This window comes from Aspergillus eucalypticola (assembly GCF_003184535.1).
Source record: "Aspergillus eucalypticola CBS 122712 chromosome Unknown BO83scaffold_10, whole genome shotgun sequence".
NCBI lineage: Eukaryota > Fungi > Ascomycota > Eurotiomycetes > Eurotiales > Aspergillaceae > Aspergillus > Aspergillus eucalypticola.
In genome coordinates, this window is record NW_020290284.1 from 477,624 (window position 1) to 491,214 (window position 13,591).

At 48.6% G+C, this 13,591-nt stretch overlaps 5 protein-coding genes across 5 annotated transcripts; 1 reads left to right on the plus strand and 4 right to left on the minus strand.

Moving 5' to 3' along the window:
* Positions 1-380: 380 nt before the first annotated feature.
* BO83DRAFT_336452 (MFS transporter) lies at positions 381-2,221 on the minus strand. Its single transcript, XM_025528447.1, has one exon. It carries the CDS (start codon positions 2,209-2,211, stop codon positions 520-522), a length of 1,692 nt encoding a protein of 563 aa, XP_025388881.1. The 5' UTR covers positions 2,212-2,221; the 3' UTR covers positions 381-519.
* Positions 2,222-2,490: 269 nt separating this feature from the next.
* Positions 2,491-4,232, minus strand: BO83DRAFT_377843 (uncharacterized protein). The gene has a single exon (XM_025531101.1). It carries the CDS (start codon positions 4,191-4,193, stop codon positions 2,511-2,513), a length of 1,683 nt encoding a protein of 560 aa, XP_025388882.1. The 5' UTR covers positions 4,194-4,232; the 3' UTR covers positions 2,491-2,510.
* A 1,601-nt stretch (positions 4,233-5,833) lies between these two features.
* On the plus strand, positions 5,834-6,679 carry BO83DRAFT_377844 (uncharacterized protein). The gene is made up of 3 exons (XM_025531102.1): positions 5,834-6,353; positions 6,441-6,506; positions 6,578-6,679. Exons 1-3 carry the CDS (start codon positions 6,267-6,269, stop codon positions 6,611-6,613), a joined length of 189 nt encoding a protein of 62 aa, XP_025388883.1. The 5' UTR covers positions 5,834-6,266; the 3' UTR covers positions 6,614-6,679.
* A 331-nt stretch (positions 6,680-7,010) lies between these two features.
* Positions 7,011-8,324, minus strand: BO83DRAFT_443801 (uncharacterized protein; the record flags this gene model as incomplete). The annotated part of the gene is made up of 3 exons (XM_025536464.1): positions 7,011-7,101; positions 7,140-8,003; positions 8,071-8,324. 3 exons carry the CDS (start codon positions 8,322-8,324, stop codon positions 7,011-7,013), a joined length of 1,209 nt encoding a protein of 402 aa, XP_025388884.1.
* A 545-nt stretch (positions 8,325-8,869) lies between these two features.
* BO83DRAFT_443813 (DUF1996 domain-containing protein) lies at positions 8,870-10,737 on the minus strand. Its single transcript, XM_025536465.1, has 3 exons — positions 10,541-10,737; positions 10,326-10,482; positions 8,870-10,270 (listed from the first exon to the last, which is right to left on the minus strand). The coding sequence occupies exons 1-3, from the start codon at positions 10,704-10,706 to the stop codon at positions 8,980-8,982; spliced, it is 1,614 nt and encodes a 537-aa protein (XP_025388885.1). The 5' UTR covers positions 10,707-10,737; the 3' UTR covers positions 8,870-8,979.
* Between the last annotated feature and the right edge of the window lie 2,854 nt (positions 10,738-13,591).

The following is a 13,591-nucleotide window of genomic DNA, read 5'->3' on the forward strand; positions in this document are numbered from 1 at the left end:
TTAGAAAGTATCTGCTTGCGCGTTGAAAAAAAAAAGCAAAACGAGCTAAGCTTAACACAAGCAATGACAAGAGCCTGATTCCGCCACCCTTCAACCTGAAGAAATCGACAATCTGATAGCACTCGTAGTTCAAATGGCGTTGGAATGATAGAAAAAGACCACTGTGCTACTATTGTTTTTGACCCGAACCCAATTCCCAGCCCTCGGGGTACTCCAGCTACTTATTGGCCGTCGGTCGGCTCTTGTTTTCGCGATCGGCCGTCGACCTTCGTACTGCGCATTTCTATTGCACTACTAATAGTGACAGCATATACAGTTGATAAGCGTGGGCATGCAATTAGATAAAAAAAAAAGATAAAAAAAAGGAATCACTAGCTTTTAACCACCAAAGTATCGATTAGATTTCCCATAACCATCTGATATCCTTCCTAATGCTCTGTAGGTGTCGAGAATGCCCAGGCTTGCCCAATGATGCTGGAGCTATAAGGCTCATTGCATGGAGCGATGGTTGGAAGTATGTTACGCTGCAGCAGTCTTGCTCCTTCGCCGAATAGCATGTCCGAATCTATAGAAGACATACGGGACCGGCGTCATCAGTAGGGAGATACACCCCAGCAGTGTAAGCGACCAATGAACACCCAGGTTAGTGTACATTGGAATAGACACAATGACCATAGCTCCCGCGGCAAGATATCGCATGAATGTCGCGCTCACTAAAGCACTAGCAGCGAATATCTCATACGTATCGATCAAATACTGATAGCTGCTTATGAAAATGCCCTGCACGGAAAACCCAAACGCCACAGATGCGATTAGAGGTGACCAGTACGAGACGGACGAATAACTGGTCCACCCCATCCAGAAAAGAGATATCGGAAGCCACGGTGCGCCATACATGGCAAACCAGAGTCGCTCTTCGGGTGGTAGACTGGGTTGGCCGCTAGCGATGGCTGCTTGAAGCCGTCTTTTATAAGACAGATAGACGTGCGGAACAATGGCGAGTGCAACCAAAAACCCCACATTCATTCCAATATACGTCAGTCCCACTGATCCTTGTGAAAAGCCATATGTGCGACCGTATATGAACTCGTAACCTGTCAGGAACCCGAAAAGCACGATGTATACGACCACTAGGTACATCGTAAAAAGGGCTACCATAATCTCCTGGAAGAATAATTTGAAGGGGCGGGAGCAGCTATGTATTAACCGGATGGGTAGGGTAGTTTGACGCAATTCGATCTCGGCCATGAAACGAGAGTCACCGGTGATGGCGCGTAGTTGGCGAGCCTTCCACTGCAGAAGTACTGGCCCGTAGGTCTCGGGTACAAGAAAGAAGATAGATGCTGTGATAAGCCCAGCGAGTATCAGAGACGTCCACTCTGACCAGCGCCAGGAGATATCCGGGCTTTGGCCAATGAACGCACCGACCATCGGGGCGAGAAAAGGCCCCAAGAAAGACAACGCACAGCACACCGGAAAGGCATAGGTACGATCTAAAAGGTCGAAGATGTCAGACATACTCCCGCCGAATGTAGTCAGCGGCGTGCATCCGAACAGACCAGCAATGAAACGGAATGCCAACTGGGCGCCTAGATTTGGAGATAGACCAGAGGCCATGATAAAAACCATAAGAAGTGACAAGGTCACTAAGTAGACGGGGTTGCGTCCCACGGTTTCCGAGAAAGGTGCTGCCACAAGAGATCCAAATCCGAATGCAATCAGATAAAGCGCAGTGGCAAGAGACTCAGTCACTTCACTGACCCTGAACGCCTCTTCTCCCTGCTTGATGACTCCAGAGTCGATAGAAGAAGCCCACCCCACAAGAAAACCCGTTGTGCCAACAATACCCAATGTCGTCCATTTCTGTCTCACAGGCCAGTTCTTCGGATTGAATGGGTCGTCTGGACCATCGAATCCCACTATAAAGATAGCCTTCCCATTGGTATGTTCAACATCGGTTGCAGAATGGATGCTAACGCCTGGCACAGTCACTCTTCGCCCGTTCTGCAGCACCACCCCGGGCGTTCCTTGCGGCGAGACGGAATTAGGAGCAGTAGTTATAAGTTGCCTGTCGAAATGAGCATCTTGGAAGTCTTCAAGGATGTTTCCAGACGGTTGTGAACCAGGATCTCCAGCGGCAGCAGGGCCATGGATCTTGATGCTTTCGTGTAGATGTCTGCGCAGACGTCGATACTGAAGAAGGGACTGCATGTTGAAATCAAGAGGAGGAAAAGGTAAATACAGAGCATGCATGTTGAACTGAACAGCCAGAGTTGCTCTTCCTGCAGATATACCATGTGTACAGCAGTATCCGCTTTTTCCGCTCTTCCGCACCACCCGCCTTTTCCACTTCCGCTTTGCAAAGTAGCCATAGACTCCATCTGAAGCAGATTGTTTGCATGCGGTTACTAGAACAACGCATGATAGTAATGTCCTGATAGTACTAAATCTACTATGAAAGCGGAAATATGGTGGTTATATCCTGGGCGCCACGGCCACGATAACCGTCATCAATACCGGATCTGCCCACCATGTCCCCTGTCGTCAAAAAGTGATATTTCGGCATCGAAAAAAGCATTCCAATCCCAGTCAATATTTTCTGCATTAGTTTCATCAATAAAGCCCCCTTGCCATGGTGAACGGTACTCTTCCGTGGATGATATGTTTCGTTCAATCAGTCCTATATCCTGATCCTGGGTGCTATCCTTCAGGAGAGTGATTTCCCGCTCTTTCTTCTTCTGTAATAACTTAATCAAGGAATCAATGGTCTCTATGGCGACGTGAACAGTAGGCGTACTAAAGTGAACCCCGACGGTCTTGAATGAGCGCATGGCGTGGCTCACGTGTGACAATGACTCTTTAGAATCGATTGCGAGCAAAATGCAGAGAAATTGGAAAGGAACGTTGGCAACATGCCACCAGGGAGAACGCTTCTCAGACATACGAACCGCAGCAGCGGTCCCTTCACTACCTAGCCGGATGATGCAGTTTATGACATCGTTAGAAATGCTGGAAGCAGCCACCCGGAGACGGCGGTATATCGTAAATGCTAGATTAGCTTGGGACAAGACTAAGGCATCGTGGGTAAGGGTTAGACTTCCGACGTGATATAAAACGTCTTCAAGGTCTGAAATTCTATTTTTCTGATCGGGATCCAGCTGTTCGGAAATCTGAAATAGAGAGACCAGTTCCGCGGTCAAATCTCCCGCTCGCGGCACAGGTGGCTTGCACGAAATGCCTCGTAAAATGACGCGAGATCTGCCATATTCATAGGAGATCCACGTATTTAAAACTGTCGCAACCCAGAATAGCCTTCGCTGACTCTCTTTATCAATACCAACGTCTGCCGTATCGGAATATACCAGGGAGATCATTCCTGGATCCTGATGCGCCCCTGCTGCTTCGATGATGTGCATTGCAGAGCAGCTGGCCATCCATGAGGTATGAGGACCGCTGGTGCTTCGGAGGTAGAGGGTCCGTAATACCCATGCAGTAGCATGGTGTATAAGTGGTTTGATCATAATGCAGGACGCTTCCAGAATTTCCTTTGCAGAGTGCACCAGCGCTTCTTCGTTTCTATGTCCTTTATCGCCGGAGTAGAGTGAGCCCAAGGCTGCGACACCGTAAAGAACGGGATCGTAGCTATCAAAGGTGGCCGAATCATCCCAGCGCAGGGCGACCTTCTTCTCTAACATATCAGGATTGAGAACAGCATATACGGGGTGTATCCGTTCGAGATAGTGACCAACTAGAACACTCATCTCATCTTTAGAGAGTAGGCTCGTGATATTAGCGAAGTGTTGTATTGGCTCATGTCGAAGACCCAGATTCCAGCTAAAGCCGTGCACCTTTGGCGGGTTCTGCGGGTTCAAGCTCTTGCCCAGGAAGTGAGGGAATGCTGTGCCTGAGTTCGCCTCCATCTGCTGTTGATTGACATCAGGCCTTGCTACGAGTGCTGATGAGGAAGGCCTTTCGCGTGAGTTGTCCGGAGGCCTTGCAATGCTTGACCTTGATGGCTTCTTCCGTGGCTGTGTCTCGTACGAGCAGTCATATTCGTATTTGAGGCAGAACGAGCATGGCTCATGGCCGTCACATTTCCGCTTACGCAGCTTGCAGGTTTCACACGCCTTTTTCGTCCTTCGACGTATACTCCCAAAAGGTAGTCGACTGGAGCGATCCGTAGCCGAGGACATGATGGCAGATGGGATGAATGGAAAGGTAGTGGCGGTGAAATGGATGGATGTTGCTGTTATCGCCAGAGGAAGTGGAAGGTGCAGCCCTCCAGCATCGGCGTTCGGAAAGGCAGGTACCCGACATGCCCGCTCTGGCTTCAACGTAGCACATCATTTCACGATCTGGACTTCTTTCCTTGAACGCTTTATTTTCACACCACAACTAGTAGTAGAGATCTAAAAATAGCTGGCTATACCTCTAACTGAGTATCACTTTGTTCTTTGAGCGCTCCATTTCCAGTTGCCGCATGCTGATACGAATAGTCGCGATGATAGTATGACAGGCGCGGCCAAAGCACCCGAATACCATCTAGCATCCTGGCATTACACACAGACAACCTTAAATATCTGACCAGTAATGGTGCTCGATCAGATTGAACCTGCATTGTCTGCGACAGGCTTATTCCAGATCGAAAGAAGCGGAAGCCTTGGTAATTGCTACATGCAGTCACTTTTTGGCTAGTGATTTAGAGAACATCCGAGAGGCTAATAATCAAAGTTTCACACTATCTAACGCCAACAGCCTATATAGCAATTAATGGCTATTCTGATAGTTGTATGCAATGGCTCCAAGTAGTCCGAATATTGACGTGTAATGTACCATCTCATTTACCGGGACCAGTCCAGTTCGAAATCTATCTGCTTTCTTTGTGAACGGGCGGCTAATGACTACAGTTGTGCGCACTTTATTAAACAGGTGGCATTTTAACAGCTTTACCTGCACGAACAGCAAGGGTAATGCTATCTACTACACATATTTGTTATCGAGAAACGGAAGCTTACAGAATAACAGGGATCCTAGGCCATAGAGCGACCAGGAAGTGACAGCTCAAGCCTGCAATATGACGAATTGGACGTGACAATAAATGTCGATCATTACTCCCTGACATCCGCCTCACTCTTGGAGTTAGACATGGAAGGCAAGGGCACAGTAGTACATCTGCCGAGGCGTGCCGAGCATACTGGACTTTCGAGAAGCGGACACTGCATCAAAAGGAAGAGCCCAGCATAATGAGACTGCAACTAGAAGCTGTCTTGCCACGTAGCTCGACAGACAACCCTTTCGCCTAGGATCTGTTGCACAAGCTTGATGCAGCAGTCTATGACTTTTGTTAGTATTTATGCCCATCGGAGCAAGGCGGATACATGCACTATATTAGCGGCCATCCATGGAATATTTCAGCCACTCAATCACAGGAGCGATCGATCAAACACTTCTCCAGCTCGTCATATTGTTATCCCTAGACGAGAAGCATATGATTGAGTTTACACACCAAATAATGACCCGGATAATAATTTGACCATGCATATTGGCCTATTGACCCATCCGACCGCTAGGGATAGCGGGTGTGGAGCCAACGTGAGAGATTATGTATGCCAAGGGAGATCATTGCCAGATGGGAGGGAACATCGTGCTGGAAGACATCAAGTGCCTCACTCTTTCTGGGTACTGAGTAAGTGTATCCCCGAATAGAAACTTAGTAAGTCGCAGCATCGAATTGGACAGAAAGTTACCTACCCATAATGACTGGTACAGACAACTCCCGCAACCCTTTTAACTGCCACCCACGGTGTTGAAGTACATACTTCCACACCACACACCGTGATGCTTCCTCTCTCAATAAGACGACTATCATCCCCCACTTCATGCTCAAGGCATAACCGTTGAACATAATTGGTCACAATTCTAACTTCTGACAGAAAGCCACCCCTGACTGATGATCTCCACTTGATCCTCCGCAGATCACCCCCAATAGTTCCAGAAACATTACCCTTTCTTCCCCACCCCCAACACGCGCGTAACCATCTTGTCACCCTCCTTCTACCTACTCCGAATACTGTGGTTTGGTCTGGACCAGGATATGATTATAACTCTTATCCGCTTCACGTGAACGCGCACCACAGAAGCATATAAATGCCCCTACCAGCCTACCTCTGTCCCATCCATCACACATCGATTCCACCCAACCCCACTACTCTACTCATAAAAATCATTCTCTAAACAAACCAAACCACAAAGTCAAATTCTCCACAATGAAGTTCTCCATCTTCGCTACTCTCGCCTTCCTCGGCCTTGCTCTTGCCTCACCCGCCGCGAACTCCGCGAGCAGCACTGATACTGTATGTCCCCTCACGTCTCGTGTTTGAGGTTCAGCTTTATACCATTCTACATGCTATGACCATGAGAACTGACAAGATAACCTAAAGCTTCCCTCCGGCGCAACCTGCAACAAGGACGGAAGCATGGGCAACTGTCAAAGTGGACTCTGCGTGGTGAGTATCCTTCCTATCTTTTCTTCAACGGCACCTGTAGGGGAGCTTAACTGGATTAATGCGTGTTATAGCAAGAGGAGAACGCCAGCACTGGAACTTGCCAGTAAATTAGCCATTGAGTTGCTTGAACCGGGGGGTTACCACCTAGCGATAGGAGGATGTACATATTGCTGTAACGAATTGGATAATACTCAATTGACTTTAAACCAATACAACACCAACCTACTTACACTCTTTATTCGCTTCTCACACTTCCCCAGAACGACCTCATACAACCCATCACAGACATCAATCAATCCCTCCAAGAGTATCCAACCCACCACATCCCACCTAACACTCACCTCAATCCCTCCCATCCCTCTCCCAAACCCTCCCTACGAACCCCAACCTCCGAAACGCCCCCCACAAACCCACCGGAACCTTAACCGGCTCCTTCTTCCCCAGCATCGTCCTAATCTCACCAGCCTTGCACTATACCATCAGCAACCTATACCCCAAACATATTCAGAACGAACTCACCTCCTCCTCCTCCTCACAATGACAATAATACCCCCTCACCACAATCGCCCACCAAACCGCCTCAACCGCCTCATCACTCAACCCACCACCACCATCACCACCAACATCAACCACCCACGACCCCCATCCCCACCCTCCAACAGCATATCCACAAACCTCGGCACCGCATACACCGGCTTCTCGCGAATCGCCGCATTCCAGATACAACAGATAAGATCGAGTTCATGTAGCGCGCTCGCTAGTCGTCGTCCGCTCGTAGTGGGTATCCCGTAGTGGAAGTTATATCCGTATTTGTATTGGCCTCGGGGGAAGTTGCGCTCGGGCAGGAGGATTCCCTTGAGGTAGAGGGTTCCGGAGTGGGTGGGGGCGAGGAGGATGGTGCCGTGGGGGGTGGGGATTGTATTCTTGTCTGGGGATGGGTGGGCGAGGTGCAGGGATGTGCGGAGCCAGGTGCGGAAGGTTTGTGGTTGGAGGGTTTGGGAGGTGATGATGGTTATGGTGAGGGTGTTGAGGGGGTGGATAGGGTTGTGGGTGTGAGTGTGGGATAGGGTGTTCACGGTACATGATATTCGTGGAATGTTTCTGTTTGGGAGAGAGGAAACTGGAGTGAGTGGTAGGTTGAATGTCCAGATGTGGTTTCGGGAGGTGATTTGGATGTTGAAACCTGAGAGGAGTAGGACGTATGCTACGGCGTTGAGTCGGTCGTTTTGGAATTGGAAGAGGGAGTCATTGTCGTTGTTGTTATTGTTATTGTCGGTCGTTGTAGAGTCATCAGGTTCAATGGTGTGTGTGTATTGTAGAAGGTAGGCATCAGCATTAATAAACGTGACTGTTCCTGTTATTTTGCTGTACCGGATAAACCCCATATATCCGGGCCATGTTGGGATTAGGGCCTTGACTGTGATATTCTTGTGTGTTTCGTGGTGTTCATGGTGGAAGGTATCTTCTACGGCGAAGGACTTGGTGATTGTTTGTTTCCTGGAGGGGGGAGGGGAGGTAAGTAAGTAGGGCTGGGAATGGAGATGGATGGTAGCAACTTACATACCAATGTTTGTATAGTTCTCGATACGCGTCTCGAGTATCCCATTCCTTTACGTTGTAGTGGTGTATAGTTAGCTGTCTGGTTGCTATTGCGGGGCCGATCTCGTAACTGTTATGGTCGAAGAGGGTGTCGTCTTCAGAGTCGTCTGGTTCGATAAGGTCGTCTTCGGATAGCTCGGACAGGTCGGAGGAGTCGGGTGCTGCGTCGGATGATGCCACGAAGACGGCTTTATGGCTGGATGTGATTCTGAGGGGCATGTCGGTGATGCCTGAAGCTGTATCGGTGTAGGGATCTGATATATGTGAGGTAGGCTTTGTGCAAAGGAGATGGAGTATTGTATGGATCGGAGGGAGCAAGGTGTAATTGGTAATGGAATAGGTGGTTAAGGAGGACGTTGAGGTAGATAAAGGTCAGGCATACTGAGTGTTAGCCTTCAGATCTGAGTGTTAAGTTAGTATGCCAGAGGCAAATTCACTGACAGAGCCAGTGACCAAACTGCCCACCCCACTCGATTACCACTCAGAGATGAGTGCAATGTCGCTAATTCGAGCTCTAAGCCTAACGCAGAATAGAAGCAGCATACTGCAATAGACAAAACAATATTCATCCACATAATATTTGACACCATATCTGACAAGACATATCTCAGCTCTCGTCAAGAGAACAGCGATAGTAGCCCGAATTTTCACCTGTTCCAGACAAGGGGGAACAAACAATAATTATGTACATGTTATAGACATTCATACATGAAGAACCGAAACAATGAAATTGCATCCAGAGAAACGAAGTCAAGGGAACCAGCTCGAGATTTCCTAGCCCAGTTAGACCGGACCGAAGGGCCGATTTTTGCTTGGGGGCTTGTGTCATTGGCATTGTCATCGTACGCGCCAGTCGTTTTCAGAGTAAGATGGATCATCTTCGATGGGCATGTCCGTGACGATGACGCCGATGAACATGCCGGGAATGGCTATGGCTATGGTCATCGCGCTTAGCAGGAGCCTCGGTTGGCGTGGTCACGACTGTTGATACAACCTTGTTCACCGTGGTTGTAGAAGTGGAGACTGTCTCCAATCCACCTGTCTCTGTTGTGACAGGCGCCCCTTTTTCATCCGTGAGGACAAGAATCTCCTGCTCAACGTACACGATCTTCTGAGTGACAACGCCTTCGACATAGGCGGTGGTAGGAGTAGGTGTCCAGGTGGTGGTTGGTGTAGTTGAAGTGGTTGTTTGGAGAAAGTAGGCTGAAGCCGCTGAAGCCGCTGAAGTGGTCGAGGTCGAAGACTGTGTCAAGGATGGGAGAATTGAGGTCGAGAGAGTAGTTGAACTAGAAGTAGTAGACGGGGCGCCCAGTGTTACGCCAATGTGGATATTTCCAAGATCAACAGTAGCACCATCGAGAGAAGCACCAATAGCAATGCTTGGCTCGGGCAATATTGCCGAAGTATGATGGCCAGTGTTGGTATACCGGACTGGGCTTGCATACGCAGGCCCATACTGGATGGCAATGTTATTCGGCAAGCCACCCTTGTGAAGGTACACGTTCTCGCTTTTTAGCTCTTCTGGCATGGTGAAGTTGCACTGCGCCTGCTCAGCATCTGTCTGAAGATCGAATAAGTCGCAGTCTTCCACCCGACCAGACAGGTTGGTGCATTCATCCACGGCCTGTTGAAGAACCCCAGAATCCCAGCCGTAGATAAAGTCTCCATGATAGCCGTATCCAGTTGGGTCGCCGTTTGCAAGAACAAAAGTGCCCTGCTTGTCTTTAAACGCATATGTGTCCCAGATAGTCTCATAGAAGAGCGACACAAGGCGGGTCTCGAAGCCATCCGGACAATCCCCGTCCATGACCAGGGATGGGTAGGCCATGTGCGACCTGTGATCCTTGGAGTCAACATCCTTGCCATTCCAGCATGACGGAAACATCAATTCAAATCGGACACCATCAGTACAGTGCTCATCCATGAAGGTCTTATTTGGCAGGAAGTGACGGCCCAGCGACGGCTCGGGAGATTTGTCATAGTTCAAGCAGTTGAAACCCAGGGCTTTCTGGCGAAGAGCGTCCTGTGAGGATTGATTGCCAGACCACTCGGACTTTGGAGGATCGGGGACTGGCCAAGGGAAGTTACGTAGAAACGGGTCGCCGGCAATCATACGAAAGTTCTCAGGGAATGCCGTCACATTCTGTCCGTTGAGGAAGTAGTAACTTGTGACGGGTCAGTTAGCATATGACCGCGCTGGACATTGGCTTCGACACTCACGCAAGCATCCCGCCGACTTCGTTGACAAGCTCAGCATCGCCATTCTCATGCATGAAGTATAGCGCGGGGGCCCAGTAAGCCGACTTGTCCTGCGTCACCCCGCATGAGGTACAATCCGCATTTTTCAGGTCCGTCTCGCCCGATGTCATAGAGAAACCTATAGAGCCAGGCTTAGTGGAGGCATCATTATGCAGACACACTGAAGCCGGACGAACCTCCTGAACCGTGAACCACATGGACGTGGTCTGATGGTTTCCCCGGGGCCATTATGGGGTCAATTCGAGCCACACCACTTCGTCCACGACAGGGGAGACGCCAAAAGGCGTCAGCAACGCTAGAAAGCGCGACCAGACAGGCCACAAGGGCGACGTTTCGTCGCATGGTTGATAGTAGGTATTTCAAATGAGCGAGAGATGAATAAACGCGCGGTAGCGAGCGTACGGTTTAATGAGCGAATTTATCGACTACACGCGTCGCCGAAAGTATAAGTCAAGGCTTCAAGCCATCAAATGTAGTAAGGAGTGACGAGCAAAGAATGAAAAAGCCGAAAGGGAGAAAAGTCACTGCGATGGAACCGTCAATACTACTTGGTATATGGAAAGCAAGTGCCAACGCGGGTGGCAGCCATAGTATAAGAACAGGAATAACAACAACAATGACAAAGCAATCTGGAATAGTTCCGACAAACTCTGGAACGGACACCAAACTGTTATAGCGCGCTCGGCCGCCCAATCTGTAAGATCGGGGCTCAAGTAGATGGCAGACTGAAGGCAAGGGGATCCCCTTGCATACCAAGTCCAGTGGCTGCGCTCTTCACTCGCCACCGGCCTTCGCGTGGATGCAGCTTAAGGCGAAGGCTGATGCAGAATAAAACCACCAAACAAGCTCGTTATGGGGACCGAAAAGAAGGAAGAGTAACAACTTACATTCTCTTCCCTAGGATAAACAAGGGTGACGTTCGCCGATCAATACTTGTCTTGTTGATTCCTTGGAATGGGACTGATACCAGGAATCTAGGGTTTCTGTTTAGTACTCAGTTGCATTACTCATGTCCTTGCCACGAACAATCAGCTGGAATCAACCAGAACACGTCTTAAATAGTAAGAACGAACGAATCAACTAGAAGTTGAACAAAAGAATGGCAAATCTTGCGAAATGTTAGAGCGTAACCAACTTTTGAAGAGCGGAAGGACGTCAAAAGGCGTCCGTAAAGCACAATAACAACAAAGATGGTGATAAAGGAGAGTGGCAAGAATAAAGAGCAGGGCAAGCCAAGGACTGCTCATGAGCAAGAGGGGTAATAGATACATTATAAAGGAACCGTCCGCCGATCAGGAAAGTTGGCCATCCTGGAAAGCTACTAGCAATGTAAGCTGAGCGCAGTCACAAACCAGGGTCAGACAATAGCCATGGTCCCATTTTTGGCGCTCAGAGTGTTACACTCTTTGTCTGCTAAACATAGATTCCAGCAGATAATATGGCTCTCAGGGAAAGAATTTGAGAGGGATCATTGATAATGTCTTGTGGTTGGTTGTTGGGAGATCTAGTGAGTCGATAGACCTGAACTCTCTATAATTAGGGATATTGAAGGGCCCACTCAGCTCGATACTACTCCTGCCTATGTACCAAGCTCTCGAGGGGTGTCGCACAATCCTATCTGCTGTCGCTAATCATGCATCATCGCGCCGATCGGGTGCAGGACCTGCAAGATGAACTCATGTCGCGTAGATTAGTGTAGTTTCTATTTTCTTCTCCCATCCACAATAAAGAGACATTCGCAAAGAACCGAAGAATTATCCATATCCCGACGCAATCAATTGCTCCAGCATCCTGCCTGGCAAGCGAGCGCTGCTAAATCTAAGCGAACGAATTTATTTTCCCCAGGAGCAGCCAAGGGGGGGCAGTGCGCCTCGAGGAGTGACCTAGTAGCCCTGCACTCCTACTTCTGGTTCGCTGGTCCGAGCGGTGGGAGCAGTTCGTCGGATGTGGTTGGGGCATGCTCAGGAGTGCCATAATTAATCGGCTTATCCTATTGAAGATGCAGATCAGCGATCTAACAAGTTGGTGTGAAGGAACATGAAACAGTTTATTTGGTCAAACTGTGGAGGGAAGAGCGCCCGGTCAGCAACCTGCAACAAGGAAAGCCAGGGGAAACAAGGGACCAAACCACCGGGTGTCCCTGGCTAACAAGCCACTAGGGAGGTTGGTTGGGGCCTAGCGTGCTGCTGTTCCGTCGGTCGCAGACTGCAGCTTGCAGGCTGCAGCTGGGAGATCCGGACGCATCTCTACTTTGAGCTTATCGCGGAAGCAACTATACTACTGATGGTAGATTAGCTAGCTAGTATAGTGTCATATGTGAGTTTAATTGTGTTGGTTGTGTCGCTGGAATAATTCTTTGTACGCGCGCGACATTTGGAAGATGAAACAGCTTTCTCTGTTTGACAGCAATCAGGGCTGATGCATGGAAAACAATCACATCGTATTGAAAGGATGCAGGACAGGGATATTCCTATCCAAGGCATACATTTAGATATAAACAGAATAGTAACAATGACGAGTTTCACGATACGGTCATATTCCCATCCGATCGAGATAGATTACCGCTGGGAGAAATAAATGATCCTCCATGGACAACCCCGACCGAAGCGGCAACATATATTTATAGTTGCCATCCCCTATGATAATGGTATACCGATCAACACTATTGTAGTTGAACGACTATCCATAATGAGGGGAACAAAAAAAGATCATCACGAGTAGAAAATGGAAATTCTCATACTTTCAATATCATACCACAAAACATAAGAAACAATATTCCAGACCCCGTTGACCCTTCTCGATATTATTTATCCCTTCAGCTACTTACTATCTTCCAAGTGCCTGGTAAATCCTTACGACCGCCCGCTATATCCTTGTCGTCGTACAACTTTTAAAACAATATATCCCCTCAACTAAATCTTGTGCGACACATTGCAACCCGACAAATTATATTGATAATAACATGAATTCTCCGTACGTAAGCCTACACTATATGGTAATACGTATCGGCGTGTTATCAATGATTTCCCACCTAGTGTACTATGAAATTAATATAACACAAGCTTGACCGTTGAAACGGAACCCCAATCCACAATAACTACACTAAGCATCTTTAAAGTAAGAGCTTTCAGGTCTAAATTGCTGGGATAAGCTGCTCATGCACTAAAGCGACCGAGCGAAAGGACCCTCAGCCGAAGGGAAGTCTGGATGCCAGGATTAGTGAGTGA